At 46.2% G+C, this 18,611-nt stretch overlaps 1 protein-coding gene across 1 annotated transcript in view; it reads left to right on the plus strand.

Moving 5' to 3' along the window:
- The window catches only part of SLIT3 (slit guidance ligand 3), a 621,868-nt gene that overhangs the window by 490,686 nt on the left and 112,571 nt on the right, over positions 1–18,611 (plus strand). The window contains exons 9-10 of the mRNA XM_037798880.1: positions 4,550–4,691; positions 14,609–14,680. Of these exons, the coding sequence (XP_037654808.1) occupies positions 4,550–4,691; positions 14,609–14,680 (214 nt within the window). The remainder of the gene's footprint in view (positions 1–4,549; positions 4,692–14,608; positions 14,681–18,611) is intronic.

Consider the following 18,611-nt stretch of genomic DNA (forward strand, 5'->3'; position numbering starts at 1 on the left):
ATCAGCAGAGATGGGGTAACTAGAGGATGCTAGCGATCACAGGGGCTTTCCCCGGGAGAGGATGGCTGGGAATGCAGCAGTGCCCTCCCTCTGCCTGGGTGCCCTCTGGGCTGGGAAGCAGCACCCCCTGACGATCAGTGAAGAACAGGGAAAGGCTGGCTGCTTCCATCCCCCAGAGCTCTGCCCTGCCCTCCCTCAAGACATCCAGCCATGGTCCAGGGAGTCTTAGGAGAAATGAGAAAGCCGGGCATCCCACTGTCCTCCTTGTTTGGCATGAAGGTGGCCTTGGCTCCAGATTGAGATTCTGGAGCTGAAGTGGTGAGAACGATCAAGTATAGGTGAGATGGGCCCCCAGGGGGTGACAGGTCCTTGGCCCTCATCCCCATCTTACTATTCTGGATGAGAACATCCTTCTACCTCAGTGGAGGAGCATTTCAGTTCCACCACAGAAGCTCTAGGATCAGAGAGCTTGGGCATTTATTTAAAAACGAAGACATGAAAAGCAAGTCTGTATACACTCCTAAGTGTATAATAGAACGTTAGAAAATAGATTGCAGGGGTTCTAAGTGCTAGTCCATCTGCATGCTCAAACTGAAGACTACTTTCTTTTGCCAGGGAGAAGAAGATGTAATACCCAGTAGACAGGCTCACTCAAGGTCAACGTGGGTTCAGGAGACCCATGACACATTTTATACAAAAGGAAACAACATGTGCATACATGCAGACATACATTCAGGAATTTCCATTTCTTCAAAGATCAGGAATTTCCATTTCTTCAAAGATATGTATAGAGAGTCATTTTCTATCCTGATTTAAAAACTCTATTCCCATTGTATTTTGCTTCCTGGCTTGTAGTCATATAATTTGCTGGGTAGAAAGGTAGGTGTTTCTCCATTTTTCCCTCCTTGGAAATCTGTTGACAATGTACCTTGCCCAACAAGTATACAAAGGAAAGGCTGGGTGGAGCGGATGTGCTCAGAGGCTCCGGTGGATGCTCGGACACCCTGACCTGTGCAGAGTTGATCAGGCCCAGAGGGAGCCCTGGAAGACTGGGCAAATGGCTTTTTCCAGTCGTAAGGGCTGTGGTGGAAAGCAGTGAACTCAAGGCATGAGATTCCCATTCACCTTCAGCCACTCCATCTCACCTTGATGGTTGATCCTGTCACCCAGAGCCCAGGGCACCCAGAACTCAGGACGCCTGCTTCTGGGGCCCTTCCAGAAAAAGCATGCACTTCCAGAGCCTGGCAGCCCTCAGGGCCCACGCCGGACAGCTTCTGGGCCAATGTCATTCATTTATCCATCCTCTCATGCCTCCAATGTATGTTTATTGAGTCCGTATTTTTGCTGGGCCCTATTTTGGGCACTGGGGAGACAACAGAGAATAGATAGACGAGATGTGGCTGCCCTTATAGAATTACGTTTTGGTCTCAGTCTATCCAAAGATGGAAAGCAAAAGGGAGGAACTTCTGCCACCAGAGCAGGTAGAAGCCTCTAGGAAACTGGGCTTGATTCACTGGGCCAAGGAAGAATGTTTCCAGGGAAAGCAGATCCACCTTTAAACCCCATCTTAAACCTGAAATGTTTTGTTTAAACAAGAGGGTGATGTCCTCACCATGCGTGAATGCCTGGCTGGGGACCTGCCAGATGGGGTGCTGACAGAGGCTATAATTACTGTTGTTTCACTCTTCATAATTAAAGGTGTCATTAGTGACCTGGTTAAGGAATCTTTTTTAAAGGCTGTTTTTTTTTTTTTTTTTTTTACCTTGATGACATCCCTTGAAATGTAGTGCACACTGTCAACAAAATCCAAGCCACCCTGTGGAAGACCCAGCTAGTTCCCAGAGGGGCTTGAGGCTGCAACCTGGGTCTGTTGGGCCAGAATTAACTTCAGCATGGAAGTCAGAAGGGGCATCTTTGAGAAAACTCCATTTCAGAACTTCCTGTTGCCAATGCGAGCCCTGGAATATAATGCTTTTCTTCCCCCACTTTCCTACACATCCCATCCAAGTAATATTGACAGATCAAAAGAGGGATGGTTCTCCCCTTGAATGGGGAGAATGCAGAGCTCAGGGCCCAGCCCTCCATGGGACCCCTGACATTTCTCAAACAGAAAGGTGCTGGTGCGCGGTGATTCTCCCTGACTTTCATCAGGGCACTCGCTCCTTGATGTGCATGGCCAGGCGTGGCAGTTTTCTTTGCAGGGCACAATCTGTACTTAAGAAACCCTGACATTTGAGGCCAAAGAGCAGCCTCTCTTGGTGTGGGGGATGGGATGGGAGCCCTTCACACTGTAGATCCTCTTAGCCAACTAAAAAAAAGAGTGGGGGAGAGGGAAAGGCACTGCAAGGTGTCTTACTTCCTCTGCTTCCATTTTGCTGAAAAACAGGAGTAGAACTTTAGACCCAGAAAGGACTCAGGAACCATGCAGACCAAACCCTTATTTGCCAAGGTGGTAACAAAAAAACAAAAAAAATCTCAGAGAAGTACTTGCCAAAGGTGTCACAGCCAATTAGTAGCAGAGGATTGATGATGATGATGATGATGATGGTGATGATGATAGTTGCAGCTGACATTCCTGAACCCTTACTATGTGCTATGCATTCTTTTAAATACCTTACATGCATTAACTTCTTTGCCTTTACAACAAAACCATGCTAAGAAATAAGTATGGTTTCCCCCCATTTCTCAGATGCAGAAGACTGAGGCATAGGAACATAAGGATGAAATGGCAGAACCAGGATTCAAAGTGAGTGGCACTCCAGAGCCCACCCTCTCAGCCGCTACACTCCCAAATTCCTAATCATCATCTGAGGCTCCTGCAGGCTGGCTCTCTGGTGTTGCCATTTTCTCAGAAATCCCCCAGTTTGGAACAAAACCAGAATCATCTCTATCTCTAAGAGAATGTTCCAATTTGGGATTTTAGTGTAAGTCATCATCTCTCTGGGATTTTCCATGATCTCCATGGGATCCCTGCAGAACTGGTGACTTTGGAGTCCCTGTACCCTGAGCAAGAATATTTTATCAAGAAGCCCAGCTAAGAAGATGTTTTTAAATTTTTGTTTTGTACATGTATAGGTGAGGTCAAGGGAAGCAAAGGAATCTTTGATCATTGTGTTGGAATTTTGGGGGAAAGCAAACATTCCAAATGAAGCCCCAGGCACCAATTTGGGCCCCTACAGAGAGACCACCCCCAAGCCAGGGGACTTGAACTTGGACAGTGGGACCCTCCACTTGAAGTCTCATTAGTGTCCAGAGGAGGATTTGCCCCGGGCCTGGTTGGTTCTCTGATTCAACCACTGCAGCTGGACTCACTCTGGTTTCCCAGACTCAGCTTCTCCAGTGAACAAGGGTCAAATCAAAATAATTTTTTTCCCTGCAGACATTTTCCACGTTTCGTGTGTAATCTGTATCCAAGAGCTTCCAGCCAGAGTTCCTTGTCTGGGCAGAGAGCAGTTCTGCAGAGTTAGTCTGTTTGGTCCCAAAGCCCTTTGCTCTGATGGGAGAATCTGGAAAGACATTGAAATATTCCCTTCTAGCTGGATCCAGCAGGCAGGGGATGAGGTCCTGGGCAGGCTGTTGGGTTGTGTTTGCCTTTTGAAGCATAATGTCTGCATTTGCAAAACTAACCACGTGTTTAAGATTGTTACGTCTCTTTGAGGAAATAGTCATACCATGAAAAATTTTTCAATGTCTTTAAAATGTTTGAATTTACTTCTGGTATTAGAGATTTGATGTTACCACCAGAGGAAGTGATTAAGATTCTTGGTGGCTCTTTGACTCTTGAGTTAGTTTAGTAATGCGTGTTTATCAAGATTTGGCTTTCTTAATAAACTCCTTGGGTGCCATTTTCTTGGGGTTTTATCACTTCGTTTTAAATTCAGACTGGTTCTCACCTCAAACAAAATTAAGAGCTGATTCCAAGATACATATTAACTTACTTACTTTGTTCCTAATCAGATAAGTTTTATTTGCATGTTACCTGGACATAAAAGATGTTTGGAAATTCTGATGACTCCATTGACACTTTGACAACATCTGTGTCCCAAATGGGGAAATCCTGCCACTATTTTTCCTCCCCTCTGGTTTTGGTTTCTCTAGTGGCTTTCAGACACCAGAGAAAGCACTGAAAGTGTGCCTATACTCAGGATCCAATCACCAGGTAAAAGTCAAAAACTACGGAGTACCATTTAGACAACGGGCACCCCTGAGAAAGTCGTTCCAGTATATGCAGTATATGCCCTTTGGATTCCAGAGGTATATTTTCATGCAAGACTGCTCTGAGAGCTCCTCTTTCTCTGAAAGAGTAGGATGATGGGATGACAGAGCAGGTAGAACAATCCAGAAATAGGTCAAGCTCAGAATCTCTTCTCTTTGCAGAATATGTAACCAGTGGTAGCTATGTCTCCCAGGTGAGGGGAGATGTCAGCTAATGATTTTTCAGAGAGCTTATCAGGTACCACTGCATCCTCAGGAAGCTGGCTCAGGGACACAGGAGTTCAGGGGGCTCTTGACACTGAAATGAGTTGACCACTGTGTTCTGGCCCCACAGGCTCCCACTCAGAGCCTCCGTCCTGCAATGCCAACTCCATCTCCTGCCCTTCAGCCTGCACTTGCAGTAATAATATCGTGGACTGTCGAGGGAAGGGCTTGACGGAGATCCCCACCAACCTGCCGGAAGGCATCATGGAAATGTAAGTGCCCCCACTGGCTGCCCCTTGGTCCTTGGTGAGCTCATCTCTCTGGCTCAGCCAATCCCCTGCTAGGCTGGCAGCTTGTCAGGCTGTTAGAGCTGACCGTTAAAACTCATCGGGAATTCCTTTGTTCTCTGTCCATGCTTTTCCTGGGAGCCTGGAGTTTAGGAATGATAGCTCGGTAGTTAAAAGCCAAATAGAGTCAGCAAATAACGGCCCGTGGGCCAACTATGCCCACCGCCTGTTTTTGTAAATAAAGTTTTGTTGGAACACAGCCACATCCATTTGTTTATGTATTCTTTATGGCTGCTGTCATACAGCCATATTGATTAGTTGTGACAGAGGCTGTATGGCCCTCAAAGCCTAAAATATGTACTATCTGGCCATTTATAGAAAAGTTTCACCGATCCCTGCCCTAGAGTCATGCTATGTTTATATCCTGGTTCTGTTTACTAGCTGTGTGATTTTGGGCAAAATAATTGCTCTCTTTCATCCTTAGTTTTCTCATCCATAATAATGTGATAATTATAGTATTACACCTCAATGGGTTATTGTGAAAAATAAACAAAATACTGCACACAAAGCACTTAATACAGTCCTTGGCACCTGGGTAAGTGCTCTGTAAACCGGTGGTAGCACTGTTGTGGAAAGGATAAAAATGATGAACCGATTCTATAGCTAGGACTATCTGAGAAAGGAACTGAGCTGTTAATCGCTTCAAATCAGAAACTTGTCCCCTAAATTAGGTGGGTTTTATCTCTAAGTAAAGAGTTGACACTATGCATGTCTTTGTGAGTGAGTACACACATGTTCAAAATTCCGGTAGAATTTGTTTGCCCACATTGCTCAATATTGCCTACCCATCCCTCATTCATTGGAAAATGGCAAAGTCTCATCATGGGCGGAGTGCATGGTCAGGCACGCTGATTGCAAGTTCACAGTCGCATGACATTTGTGACTCTTTAATGACAACAGTTGTCTTCATTTTCTGACTTCACCTTTATACGGCTTTATTGAAAACATCATTAGCCAGGTCCCTCCAATTGAAAACAACACCCGTAAGACCCCTCCAACTACAAGACACAAATTTCCCTTGCCTCTCTGCTCTCTTTTCCCTCCACATGCCCTTTTGTTCCCAACTCATTCCAGAGTGATGGTCCATTGAATCTTTCTTTCATTCCTGCGGTCATTACTTCAACAAATATCTCTTGAGAGCCTAATGTGTTCCAGTCATTGTTCTATTCTTTGGGGAAAACAGACATGAACAAAACTGACCAAATGTCTGCCATTAGGGCACTTGCATTCTGGTGGGGGTGGATCAACAATAAGCAAAGAAGTAAATTAGGTGTGTTAGAAGATCGTAGGTTCTATGAAGAAAAATGAAGCAGGGAAAGAACTAAGTGGATACCTGGAGAAAAAGTGTTGCAGATGGGGAGAATGTCAAGTGCAAAAGTCGCAGGTGGGAGCTTGCCTGGAGTGCCAGAGGCCAGTGTGCTGCGGGGTAAACAAAAGGGAGCAGTAAGAGATGTGGTCCAAAAGGTAATGAAGGGCCAGGTCCTAGAGCCGTTTTATGAGCTTTACTTTTTCCCTGATTGAAATGGGTAAAAACATGTCTTACAATGGTGGTGCCTCAGTTTCTGCTCCTTTCTTCATCTACTTTGCCAGCTTTTCTCTGATTCCCTTTAAAACTTTCTGCCCTGGCCCCAGTGCACATAATCCACACCTCCCCAGACTTGCTGCAGGCTGGAGCTGTCAGTGAGGTGGTCCTTCTGCCTGATGTCCATGCCTTCTGTGGCTTTGGTCCATCTCCACTCAGCCCTCAGTCTTCCTTTTGGCCAAGAACCAACCGTTAATCAACTTCATGTTTATCTCTCCTCCACTTCTCTTGGTCTGTTGCTCCAGCTTTAGAGATCCCCTCTTTCCAGGGAATTTACTTAGACCTCACCTATCTCTCCAGCCCATCCCCTTGCTTCCCTTGCTCCATCTTGCCTCCTTATTTCTGTCCTTCCTCTTTCTCCCTTTCTCCACCATTTTCCCCCTTCATCATTTTCTCCTGCCCTTAATTCACTTTCCTCCTTCTCTCCCTCTCCCCACCAATGGTTTTTCCACTTCACTTCTCACTCCCATCTCCCCCCACACACACACACATTTACCATTTCCTACCCTTTACAAGAGCCCTCTCTTCCTTCCATCTCCTTCCATGCCAGGATGGGACTCTGGTCGTCCCTAGATGCAGACAGAATTCCTGCCAACACTCATCTCGTTTGAGACTCCCAAACATCATTCCTTTCTTTCTCTGTCTTAATTGTGAAAATAAAAGATCTATAGCCTTCTAGCTTATGAAATCCACAAGTCGTGGAATGACTAACCTAGCTAGAGTATTTCTAAAAATATGCAGCTGCAGACAACAACCTGGTACTTAAAGAGTGTAGACCATGGCTCTAGATGGACCCACATTCTAACTCTGGCCCTGCCTTGAGCCATTAGCAGGTAACTTTTCTGAGCCTCAGATTCCTCAGCTGTAAAATGCAGAGACTAATAGTAGCTCGTTTATGGCTCACATGAAGGTGATGTTGCATGCTGTGAAATGCGTAGCCCGGTGGCATGATAGCAATGATTGTTGTTATCTTACTACTGCTGCTGCTGCCACTGCTATTACGCTTCTCACCACAAGATGGTGAGGAGGGTAAGAAACCATGTCCCAGGAGGTGGAGTGGACAATTTAGCCTACCTAAGAGATGGCTCCATGAAGCTCAGTTGAGTCTCTGACGGGTTTTGGCTAAGAGAGCAGGTTCTAGAACTAGACTAACCACTTGCATAATAAATTGGAACTGGTAGTAGCTCATCTTCATGAAAATCTGTGCATTCGTGGAAAGAAGTCCTCCCCTGCTTTATTTGGCACCTGCAGCCTACCATATGGGTCACCCAGCCCTTCTCCTCTTCTTGCTGTGCCTGCTTCATTCTCCTCTGTGGCAAAACAAAGCTGAGATTTTAAAGCGTATGAGGCAAGTTTCTATGGTTAGAGTCGTGAGATACGTGACATGTGAGAGGATCTGGGGGGAAGCCTACTTGTTCCCAAGGGCAACAAACCTTGTACCTGGGGACCTGTATGAAAGTCTTAGTATATAGCTAAAATGCATGCTCTGAGCAGTGAGAAAAGACAGCAGATGGGGGAGATTGAAAGGCAAGAAAAAAGATTGCTGAGAGTTGAAACTGCAGGATAAACCCCAGGATTAATAGGAAATGTCTGATTTATCATCCCAAAGACATCTGAAGGTGACTTTTTCTTTGTAATATCAAGAATTCCACCTCTTGTCCATGCTACCTATAGAATCCAGATTTGTGCTTTCCCTGTAGGAATGCTGAGCCCACATCAGGCTCTCCAAGCCTCCTGCCCCAAACCTTAACTATTGGGGATCCTCTTAAATCACCTTCACCTTCAGAGGGGTTCTGCAATCCCCAAGATTTAGGTGGGACTCTCACATACAAAGCAATCTGGCAGACTCTCTTAGATGTTTTCAAAGCCAAAGCCGCTCAGAGGAACGTGTGCTGGTCTCCCCGCATACCAGAGCCAATTCCTCTAAAAATAGCTTTCTTCCAAAGAACCCACAGCGAGATGGTTCACTGCAGATTTTCCTCGAAACTGAGCTCCCATCAACTGTGCCGTTCATGCTGCTCCCTGTTGTTTCTCTGAACTGGATCCAGACTCCAGCAGGGGAAGATTCTGGGAAGAGCCAGAGGCCCACATGTTTCTCGGTTCTGTGGTCTTTGGACCACCCTCCTGGGTCTTCAAAGCTCTGGAGGGATTGTCTTCACCTACAGCCCCTTCCTAACCTCTGTTCCCATCATCTTCCATTTTTGTTCTGTATCCCTACATGGTGTTATCCAGGGACTCATGTCCTGTCCACGAGGGGAGAGACTCTGGATGGGTTTAAATGCCAAGTCATATGGGAGAGTACCCAGGGAAAAAAGTAGCCCCGCTTTCCACCTGCTTCACCTCAACCCCATTGTTTATCTGCTTTGGGGAGACAACTGCTTTACAAAAGCAAATATTCCCCCATTACACTGGTCACCAGGGAATTTTTTTTTAAACAGCTAAAAGAATAACAAAAAGAAAACAGCAAACAGAATAGAAGGGCTGCAGGGCTCTGGACATCGTCTACAGCAGTCATTCTTTACATTTTCTGAGCATACCAGGTTTCTGAGGAACTGCTGTGGGCCAGGAGAGGATACAGGGTGGGACTGGGGATGGGTGTGTCAAGGAGAAGGTGATGAACAACAGGATAACTAAGAACAGAGCCTTGAAATAAACAGTCCTGGCCTTAAATCCCAGATCTGCCTCTTTGGGCAAGTTTCTGAACATCTCATGCCTCAGTTTCCTCCTTTGCCAAAGAGGGTCACAATACCCACCTAAAGATTTTCCATGACTATTCAATAACATAAGGTGTAGAAAGCTGGTGCAATGATTGGAAGCTACTACTACGGGGAGTCTACAAAGCAAAAACAGGCATGCACATGTATACATATGTGATATGACAGAATGATTTAGTCTCAAGTTCCCATACCTTCTGTATTCCTTTTTTCTAAGATGATTTTTTTTCTCTTTGATGGAAGCATCTGGGCACATGCATATAATAAGAACAGCAAATCTGGCTCCTGTCTGCACCTCTGTTTTCCATGGCAATGCCAGGCATTCTGCAGGCAGTAGGTTAGGAATGGCTCATGTCAGACAAACCCCCAATCCTCATCTTTTGTTGACCAGACATATAAACTTGACAGTGGGTGTCTAGGACTTACTACCTTTCTGAAGAACCACCAGGAGCAAAGGGAAAGAAAGGGAGAAGCCAGAAAGGGGCTGGCCCAGAAGTTGAGCTCAGAGATCAACCTTGGGGTTTAACCTTCCCTTCCGCCCTGTTCCAGGCATACAAAAGCATCGAGAACTGAACCGCTTGATGACTTGGGGGAAGGATAAATTCGGAATATCCTTTCTTCAGCAGGGTCTGGGCATCCTAACAAGAGTTTACAAGTCAAGGGCAGACTAAGAGAAATGGGAAAGGGTTAAGAATGAACCACCAAAGTGGCTTCAGGGGAAGGTAGTCTAGCCCAGGGGTTAATAACACAGGCATCTGACCATCCTGGGTTCAAGTCCAGGCCCTGCCATTTACTAGCCCACCTGATCTTAGGCAAATTGGCCTCTCTGTACCACAATGTCTTCCTTCATAAAATGGAGATGTTGGTAATAATACCTGCTTCCTGGTCCTGTTGAAAGGAATAATATGAGCCAATATGTGAAGAGCCCAGTGTCTGACATAAAAAGCCCTCAATAAATAGCAGATGTTCTTCATCATCATCATCCTTACAGTTACCACCACCACCACAATTAACATTTCCACCCAGCTCCACAGCTTCCTTATAGAGGAACTTGTAGCTATGCCCCTGTACTAGCTGTGCCCTGCCAGTCTCTCTGGCACCATATTGACTTATATATTGCTAGAAATATATTGTGTTCAGTCACATGTCTGCAAATGACAGATCATTCAGGAAGCACCTGAGGAACTGGGGCAAATCAATACAGAGAGCAAATGGCTGAAATCCCCATCAGATGTTCCAGTTGTTTTTGCTGGTGCAGGAAGATGCTCAGATGTTTGATTTCTATGTTTGTTTTTATGTTAGTTATATTAAGTCAGTTTGCAGCCTGAAGAATGTTTGCCAGACAAGGAAAGACACATGTGCCAGTTAAGAGAGCTCTAAAACAGCTGTTGGCTTCAGACACATCCCTAAATGTGACAGTTTGTGCTGATGCTAATGCGTCTCTTTGCCCTTTATGCTGATTTTTTTCCTCCCATTGGGAGTATGGAGCTTTGCAACCTTTTTCCAGGCTGTAGGACTGGGCTATTTGTCAAGCCTACCAGGGGATATCTGCTGCAGAGAGACTTTGTGTGAGTATATGCATGCAATATGTACACACACACATGTACATACACACATATCAACCTTACTCCCTTGACAGGGGGCCATTTTCCCAGAGGATGAGCTGGCAATGACCAAAAGAATTAAGGTGCCTCGACTCCAGAGGGTGTTCTTAGCAAAGAGTTCAGGCTTTGGAGTCAGATGACTTGAGTCTGAGTCCCAACTCTAGCTCCTCCTGGCTTTGTGAATTTGGAAAAGTGGTTTAACTTCTCTGAGCCTCAATTTTCTTATGCCTAAAGTGGGACAGTAATAACTAATAGGATCTGCCTCATAGGGGTGCAAATATTAAGTTAGACAATCCATGTAACAGTCTTAGCCCAGTGCCTGGCAGACAGCCCTTGATACATATTGGCTCTTATTACTTGTTTTATCCCTACTATTGTCTTTAATTTATGTTGGAGATAACATTGTCTAGTAACACTATGGCCCAACTCTCAGACAACTTCTCTGATGCCCCCTTGGGCAAGGTTAAGACACATCATGGTAGTCTGGAAGGGGTTGGATATTCGGAAGCTGAGTGACTGCCAAGACAAGAACGATTCCCCAGCAAGTGCAAGAGTCTGAAGAGTACCGGAAACAGGGTGATGTGTCCACCAGGATGAGCAGGCAAAGATGTGACTTCTTTATGCTGAAACCACATCTTTGCATCTATAGCCCATCTTCCCTCAACTTCTATAGCCTTTTGACTGAGTGCCTACTTCTGCAAAGGTTGCTTGATGTGTCAGAATAAGCACTGGGGTCTTAATCCCTTAAACATTTTTGTGACTTTGGGAAAGCCACTTTAGTCTCCGGGTCTCTGTTGCTCCATCTTCAGAAGAGAGAGAAGCAATGTGAACAATCAATGGAAACACACGGACCCCAGTTCTGCCACTTTCTAACTCTGTGACTTTGGACAAGTTATTTGACTCATCCCTGTGAGTTTTATTTTCCTCATCTTCATAATGGGGCCGATACAGATTACCTTGTAATTGTAAGGATTAAAAAAAGATAATAACTGTCGATCAGCCTGACTCCATAAATGAGAGTTCTCCTTATGTATTATGACAGCAATAAAATATGGTCCCTGAAAGACCATCTTGAGCTGATGCTCCCCCTATCACCAGTTTATTAAACTCCTTGGGGACAGATATCAGTACATCCTGCTCATCGATTCATCTGCCTCCCTTAGTTCCTATACCTATTACTCAGATGGACGCCAATTGATTCTGAAACTGCAAAGAGAACTGGCAGACTTCACACACCCAATGTTGACCTGTCTTGCCAGGGCTCTTGACCTGTGGCTGGGAGCAGGGGATCCTCTTACAAAAGCTGCAGGGATTGCCATCCTTACAAACTGTGGCTCCATCCAGAAGCCTCAGCTGGCTGCAATCCCTTGCCAAAGTGGCAGGTGAATCCCAGGATTCCTGGAGAGCTGAAACTACCTGACTGGCAGCCCCAGGGATCCTTGGAGCCGCAGCCTTGGCTGAGAACTCCCTGCTGAACTCTTTTTCTGGCTGGAAAACGAGAACCTCCTTGGAACTTCTCAGTCAAGGCCGCCTGCCCCAAGTCTTTTGCCTCTGTGGGTGGCCGTATCCAGTAGCCCACGGTCTCCGAGACCTTGTGCCCAGATTTCTTGGCTCTCTGTGAGCAAGTCAGCCAGGCCCCTGCCCGTCAGGCCCTTCCAGGAAGCCTGCGATCACATTCCCAGGAAAGTACACTCCCCACCCCCCTCTAGCAGGGCACAAAGACATTGTTAATAGACCGTGGCAGTCTCATTTGTAGACCCTATTCATCCAGTAGCCAAGAATGATCTTTCCTGATGCTCCCTCTCTCCTCACTCCCTCCTGCCCCCCCACTTTCTTTTGCCTGGAGAGTGATTTGTCTGTGTTATGGGTAGGCCTGACAAACCATTCCACATTAGCAGCTGAGCTGTTGTTTGAAATGGGAAAATTGCTGGCAAACTGCTCCATTAGTGGTTCCAGTAACAAATACTGTGTTCCCCCAATGAAGATGAGAGCGCAGAGGCACAAATTAATACGCCTGTCTCTTTGGTTCAGCAGCGGGGCTTGCTCTTCAAGATGAATGGGTACAGCCCAGCCAGAAACGTGCATCTGCGAGGCGTAGTTTCAGAGAGGGGAGCCGGTTCCTCTGCTCTATTCCTTCTGCTCCCCACCCTCACCCCCAATACCTCTTTTGTGTCTCCCTGGCTGAGGATTTGGGGAGCCTCAGCATCCCATAAGGAGGTGATGAGAAGATCTGCACCCTGGGGAGAAGGGAGATGGATGAGGACGAGATGCTGAGCCCTCAGCCTGGGCCAGGCGTCATCCATCACCTCTAATAGGGGCCTCCCACGCCTGCCTGTTTCCCACCACACCTGTTCTTGGTGATGAGGAGTCATTGAGAGATGAAAGGATAAAGAATGGAAATGCTCATTCACACTCCATGGCCTCTTCCCCAATAAGGAAGTTCTGAGCTCAGGGATTGCAGTTCTCTTGTTCTTTCCAGAGTAACAGTAGAGGAAGGATTTCAGCAAAGTCCATAAGAGGTTGAAGCCACAGAGGATGACAGCAGCAGGCCAGGGGAGTGGTCCAGGCTGGGCTCCTGGTGCCTATGGGATGTCAGGGAGTCAGTTTGATGAATGTTATCCCAGAAGCTTAAAAATTTGAGGGCTGTTTCTCCACCATATCAGAACAGTCTCAATAGAAAAGTCTAGAAACAAAGTCAGCCATGGATGCTTCTACCTGCCCTATACCCAATTAGCAGCGTGATTGAGTTTTTTTTAATTCAGTTTTATTGAGATATATTCACACAGCATACAATCATCCATGGTGTACACTCAACTGCTCACAGTACCATCATATAGTTACGCCTTTAGCACCCCAATCCGTTTTTGAATATTTTCTTTACACCTATAAAGAATAAAAATAAGAATAAAAAACAAGAGTAAAAAAGAACACCTGAATCATCCCCCCATCCCACCCCAATCTTCATTTAGTCCCTGTCCCATTTTTCTACTCATCCATCCATACACTGGGTAAAGGGAGTGTGAGCCGCAAGGTTTTCACCATCACACCCCTTGTAAGCTACACAGTTATACAGTCATCTTCAAGAGTCAAGGCCACTGGATTGGAGTTTGATAGTTTCAGGTATCTACTTCTAGCTATTCCAATTCACTGAAACCTAGAAAGGGATATCTATATAGCGCATAAGAATACCCACCAGAGTGACCTCTCGACTCCATTTGAAATCTCTCAGCCATTGAAACTTTATTTTGTTTCATTCCACTTCCCCCTTTTGGTCAAGAAGATGTTCTCAATCCCACAATACTGGGTCCAGGTTCATCTCTGGGAGTCATATCCTGCATTGCCAGGGAGATTTACACCCCTGGGAGTCAGATCCCATGTAGGGGGGAGGGAAGTGAGATCACCTGCCGAGGTGGCCTAGATAGAGAGAGAGGGCCACAGCTGAGCAACCAAGAGGCACTCACGGAGACTCTTAGGCACAGTTATAAGCAAGTTTAGCCTCTTGTGGTTGAGTTTTTAACTGAATAATTACATGGTTCCATGACAGATGGGCATTGCTAGCCTGTGGTCGATCTCTCTTTACTCTTTCTTCTCTTTATCTCTTTGCCTTTGGGGAAATTCTTTTTTGGTTCCTCCTTAAAGGTTTTTCTGAAGATGGCTGCCTCCAAAAGGGAGCTTTCATTAAGCAAGAACAAGAATCCTCAAGAAGAAGGCATCTTTTGTAGCTTTCTCCAAGGGAGTCAGAGCCTTGGGTGGGTGTTCCATGTGTCAGAATGTAAGGTTTCTGCTGTTGCACAGTCTTCACCTTGCCTCTTGCAGCCAGAACATCTGTCCTGTGATGGGAGAGCTCATCTTGTCTTCAAGGCTAGAAAACACAGTAGGCCCTCAGTAACCACATGTTGACAGATGGATGGGTAACCGACTCCGCTCTGCTCTGTTTCCTAGACGCCTGGAACAGAACTCCATCAAATCCATCCCTGCAGGAGCCTTCACCCAGTACAAGAAACTGAAGCGCATGTGAGTTCCCCTGGGGAGAATGAGCCCCAGAGTTTTCAGTTTGGGTGGGGGGGGGGGGTAACATGAAAGTGGGTGGTGGGGAACCTGCCCACCTGACAGGTTGCATCACATCCCTCCTCGGTGATTCAGTTCCAGTCCTGAGATGCTCTCCTAAGATGGGGAGGTAAGGCTCAGAGGTGCTCCATTCAGACTGTGCGGAGTGTGGGCTTAGACAAGTAGTACCAAGGGCCTGTCCGGCAAGAGCAATGTAAAATTATCTGTTTGGGAGATGGAGATGAGTTGACCTAAAAAAACCCAAGTCACCATTTTTATTTGTCCCTTGACTGTGATGATGGGAACCCACCATAGGAGCTTCAGTGGAGACTTGTTGGGGGCCCTGATCTGTCTACACCACCATCACCAACAGCCCTCCAACTGTGCACACATTCACTTAACTAATACTTACTGAGTATCTACTGTGTCAAGGAACTGTGCTAGGATCGGTGGATAGAGCAGGAACAAAAAATGAAGTCTGCTCTTACGGAGCTAATAGTCCAGTGGGAGAACATAGAACATAAACAAATAAATACCAGAAAGTGATACATACTGGGAAAAAAAAGGAAGGGAAGGGACAGAGCGTGATGATATTTTAGTGGTATTTTAGGTGGGTGTGCAGGCAAACAGGAATGAAGGAAGAGAGCAAGTCATGAGGCAGTCTTAGGGAAGAGTGTCCCAGAAAGCTGGAAGAGCAGACGAAAGGCCCTGGGAGCATGCATGCATGGCTTTTGGAATAGCAAGGAGGACAGTGTTGGCTTGAGTAGGATGAGCAAGAGGGAGAGTGGTGGGAATTGTGTTGGAGAGGTAGGTAGGGGTGGATCACACAGTCGTTTTAGACCATGTTGAGGACCTTATATTCTATTCCAAGTGCGATAAGGAGCCTTGGAGAATTCTCATCCTCTAGGAACATATGACTTGACTATGGTGATCCCTGATACCCCCATTGCCACGTCACTGCCATCCCTGCACCACACCAGAGCACTGCCATAATTTCCTTCCCGTGGCTGCCTTTGACGATGTCACTGCACCAGCACCCTCTTCCCCGTGGTTGTGGCAGTCTCATCATCACCATCCTTCACCATCACATGATGGCCCTGAGCACTGCCCTGTGAGTCATTCAGAACTGTGCAGGGGGTGAAGATGACTTGGCCTAAAGAAACCCATGTCACCCTTGACTTTGGCGATGGTTAAAGGGAGGCTAGCAAGATTCAGAATTGGCCCAACCATTCCCATCATAGATCTTAAGAGATTGGAGGGAGATTCCTTTCCCTATTCTAAGCTAAGAAATCATTTATTATAGCCCAATAATCAAGATGCTGTTTTCATTCCACTTCCTTACTCTCTTTGGTCCCCCACAGAGGGAAGAGAGAGGGCAGGTAGAAATATGCATTGACTCCATCTTATTTGTTTCTTCCTCTCCAGGCTGATTCATTGGTTTCCCTTGAGTAGGAGGGTGTACATTAAAGAGGTTGTGCCTCCCGATTCCTTTTATGTTAAAAATAAACATCCGTGAGAAACAGTGGTATTGGTACGCTTTACTCTCAGATCTCGGGAAGGCAACTTCCCATCTCCCTGGAAATCCAAACCAAACAAGACTTTCTCCTGGTGCAATTCCAGAAGTGGTAACCAACATAATGAGCCAGCCCTAAGCACGTACTTCTCCCCTCCCCTGGCAGCTTTCCTGCTGGAGAAGCTGTATAACTATAGGTCTTAATATTTAAAACCATGGGCCATTAATCTCCTGGTGTCCCTGCTTCCCCAGCTCGCTCACCGTGCCCCCTCCCCCGATTCATTTTTAAAGCCCAGCTTGATTATGCAGCCAGATAGTAATTTCAGTGAAAAATGACAAGTTCAGTCACTGCCCCAACCTATATCTCTTGCATGATTTAAGTTACTGCTCTCATTTTTTGTGAAGTCCAGGTAATTTAAAGCTTGGCTATGTTTTACTGTCCTTTCTCCACCCTATTGGAGTTGCCATGGTCTGGACATTCAAAATTCATAAGACCTTCTCAGTCACAACCTGGAAAGTGAATTTAATTTTTGATCATTTCTGATGCTACTGATATTTATTATATTGTCCCCTTTTTTTCCCAAGAGGGTGGTGGTAGGGAAGAGAGTCCACTTAAAACTTTTTCAACTAACAGAATTTCAGAAACCCAGAATGAAGTGCGTTAGCTTGGGGGAAGTGGGGTCCCTGGTGAGAATAGATTTTTAACCCTAAATGTGAATTCCTCTTAGATGTATATAACCAGTTTATCCCTAATACCTTATAAGAAGTCTAGGACTGAACTACATCCTGCTCTTGTCTCAAAAAAAAAAAAAAAAAAAAAGAATTCCCCTTGAATGAATGGTTTTGTCCCAGCTATTCTTAGTAGCCATCATAGTGTAAAAAAGACTCTGAGGTGAAAAATAGCATCAAGGTAGAGAAGCTGTTTGTAGGAAGAGTAGAAGGCACTGGAGAGGACCCCTTGGTCTTAAAAGGTTGGTTAACTGTAGCACTGACACCTTGCAGCCAAACCTGTGTTGTTTGGTCAGCCTGGTGTATTAAGGGGTCTTTCATTGAAATGCTTTTAGGCAGAGCCGTTCTCTTAGGCTCCAGGATTTCCTCCTGTCTCACACAAGCCAGGCAATTGCACAATTACATTCCCTGCCAGGACCCTGTAGGCATTTGTATTTGCCATCTCTGTTCTGAACAGCCTGGAGAAATGATCCCTTCTTGGTCATCCCAGTTTATAAGCCCCATAGGACCGGGGTGGGTTCCATAACTGACCAGTTTCTAAAACAATGTAGCCTAAAGTATGGCCCAGGGACCACCTGCTTGGGAATCACCTGGAGATTTATTAAATATGCAGATTTCTAGGCCTCCCCACACCACTCAGCCTATAAAATAAGACTCTCTGTGGATGCCTTTAATAAGCACCCTAGTAAGGTTTGAGCGTGCCCCAAATGCCCAGGGTCAGTTCTAGGACCACCGCTTTGTAGATTCGGAAGAGGTCAATCCCAGAGATCAGCAGGCAGTGAAGCCATCCGGGGTCAGCCTTCCTGTGCAAGGCCACCACGTTTGCATCCAGCATGCTGAAGCGGCAGAAAGGGCCTTGAGTTAGGAGGTTTGGGTTCCCTACTCTGTACCCAAATAGCTGTTTCTAATCACTTGTGCCTCCAGGCTCTTCGCCTATCAGGGCTACTGTTTTCTTCCTGCAGAATTAAGAATTAAGACTCCCAGGTAAAAACTGGGAGCTGAGAGGCCCAGCTAAAACTATGGTAACATTAGGAGCCGAGAGTCCCAGCTAAACTATGGCTTCACCATCTCCCTCTCCCCACCATCTCCAGGACCACAAGTCATCTCACCCCATGCTGTAGGGAGGGGATGTTTAGAAGTCTAGGTGTGGACTGAAATCCAATCTCCCCTTACAGGGCTAAAGCAGAGAGCCTCCTCACTGGCCGCAGAACTCCCTCTTGCATGCTAAAATGGTCTAGGCACCTTGAAGGGACATCCCAAGGTCAGAGGAAAAAGCACAAAAGTCAACCCACACCCTCCTGCTAGTCGGATCGGAACACAGACCCCAAATGCTTGCCTGAAACGTCTTGGTAGGCAGCTGCGCTGAGGGTGAGCAAGATTAGGATAATCCTGGGGTGTTTGCTTATTAAGACCCTTATGCTAAAATGGAGAGTCGAAGAAAAGCCCAGTGTAAGCTGCCGAGTTTGCAAGCACAAGCTACGGATTTGTTAGAGGCGATCACGCCAGCTAAAGGGATAAGCTCAACAGCTGTGCCTAAGAAGCTTTAACCTCTAAAGTATCTTTCAACTTACAGGCTTTTTGGAAAACAGGAAGAGAAGGGAGCAGAGGTCTAGGTGAAGGTTGTGGCTGGCCCCCTGGAAGGCTAGGAGGAGGAGG

This window comes from Choloepus didactylus, chromosome 11 (genome assembly GCF_015220235.1).
Source record: "Choloepus didactylus isolate mChoDid1 chromosome 11, mChoDid1.pri, whole genome shotgun sequence".
Classification (NCBI taxonomy): domain Eukaryota; kingdom Metazoa; phylum Chordata; class Mammalia; order Pilosa; family Megalonychidae; genus Choloepus; species Choloepus didactylus.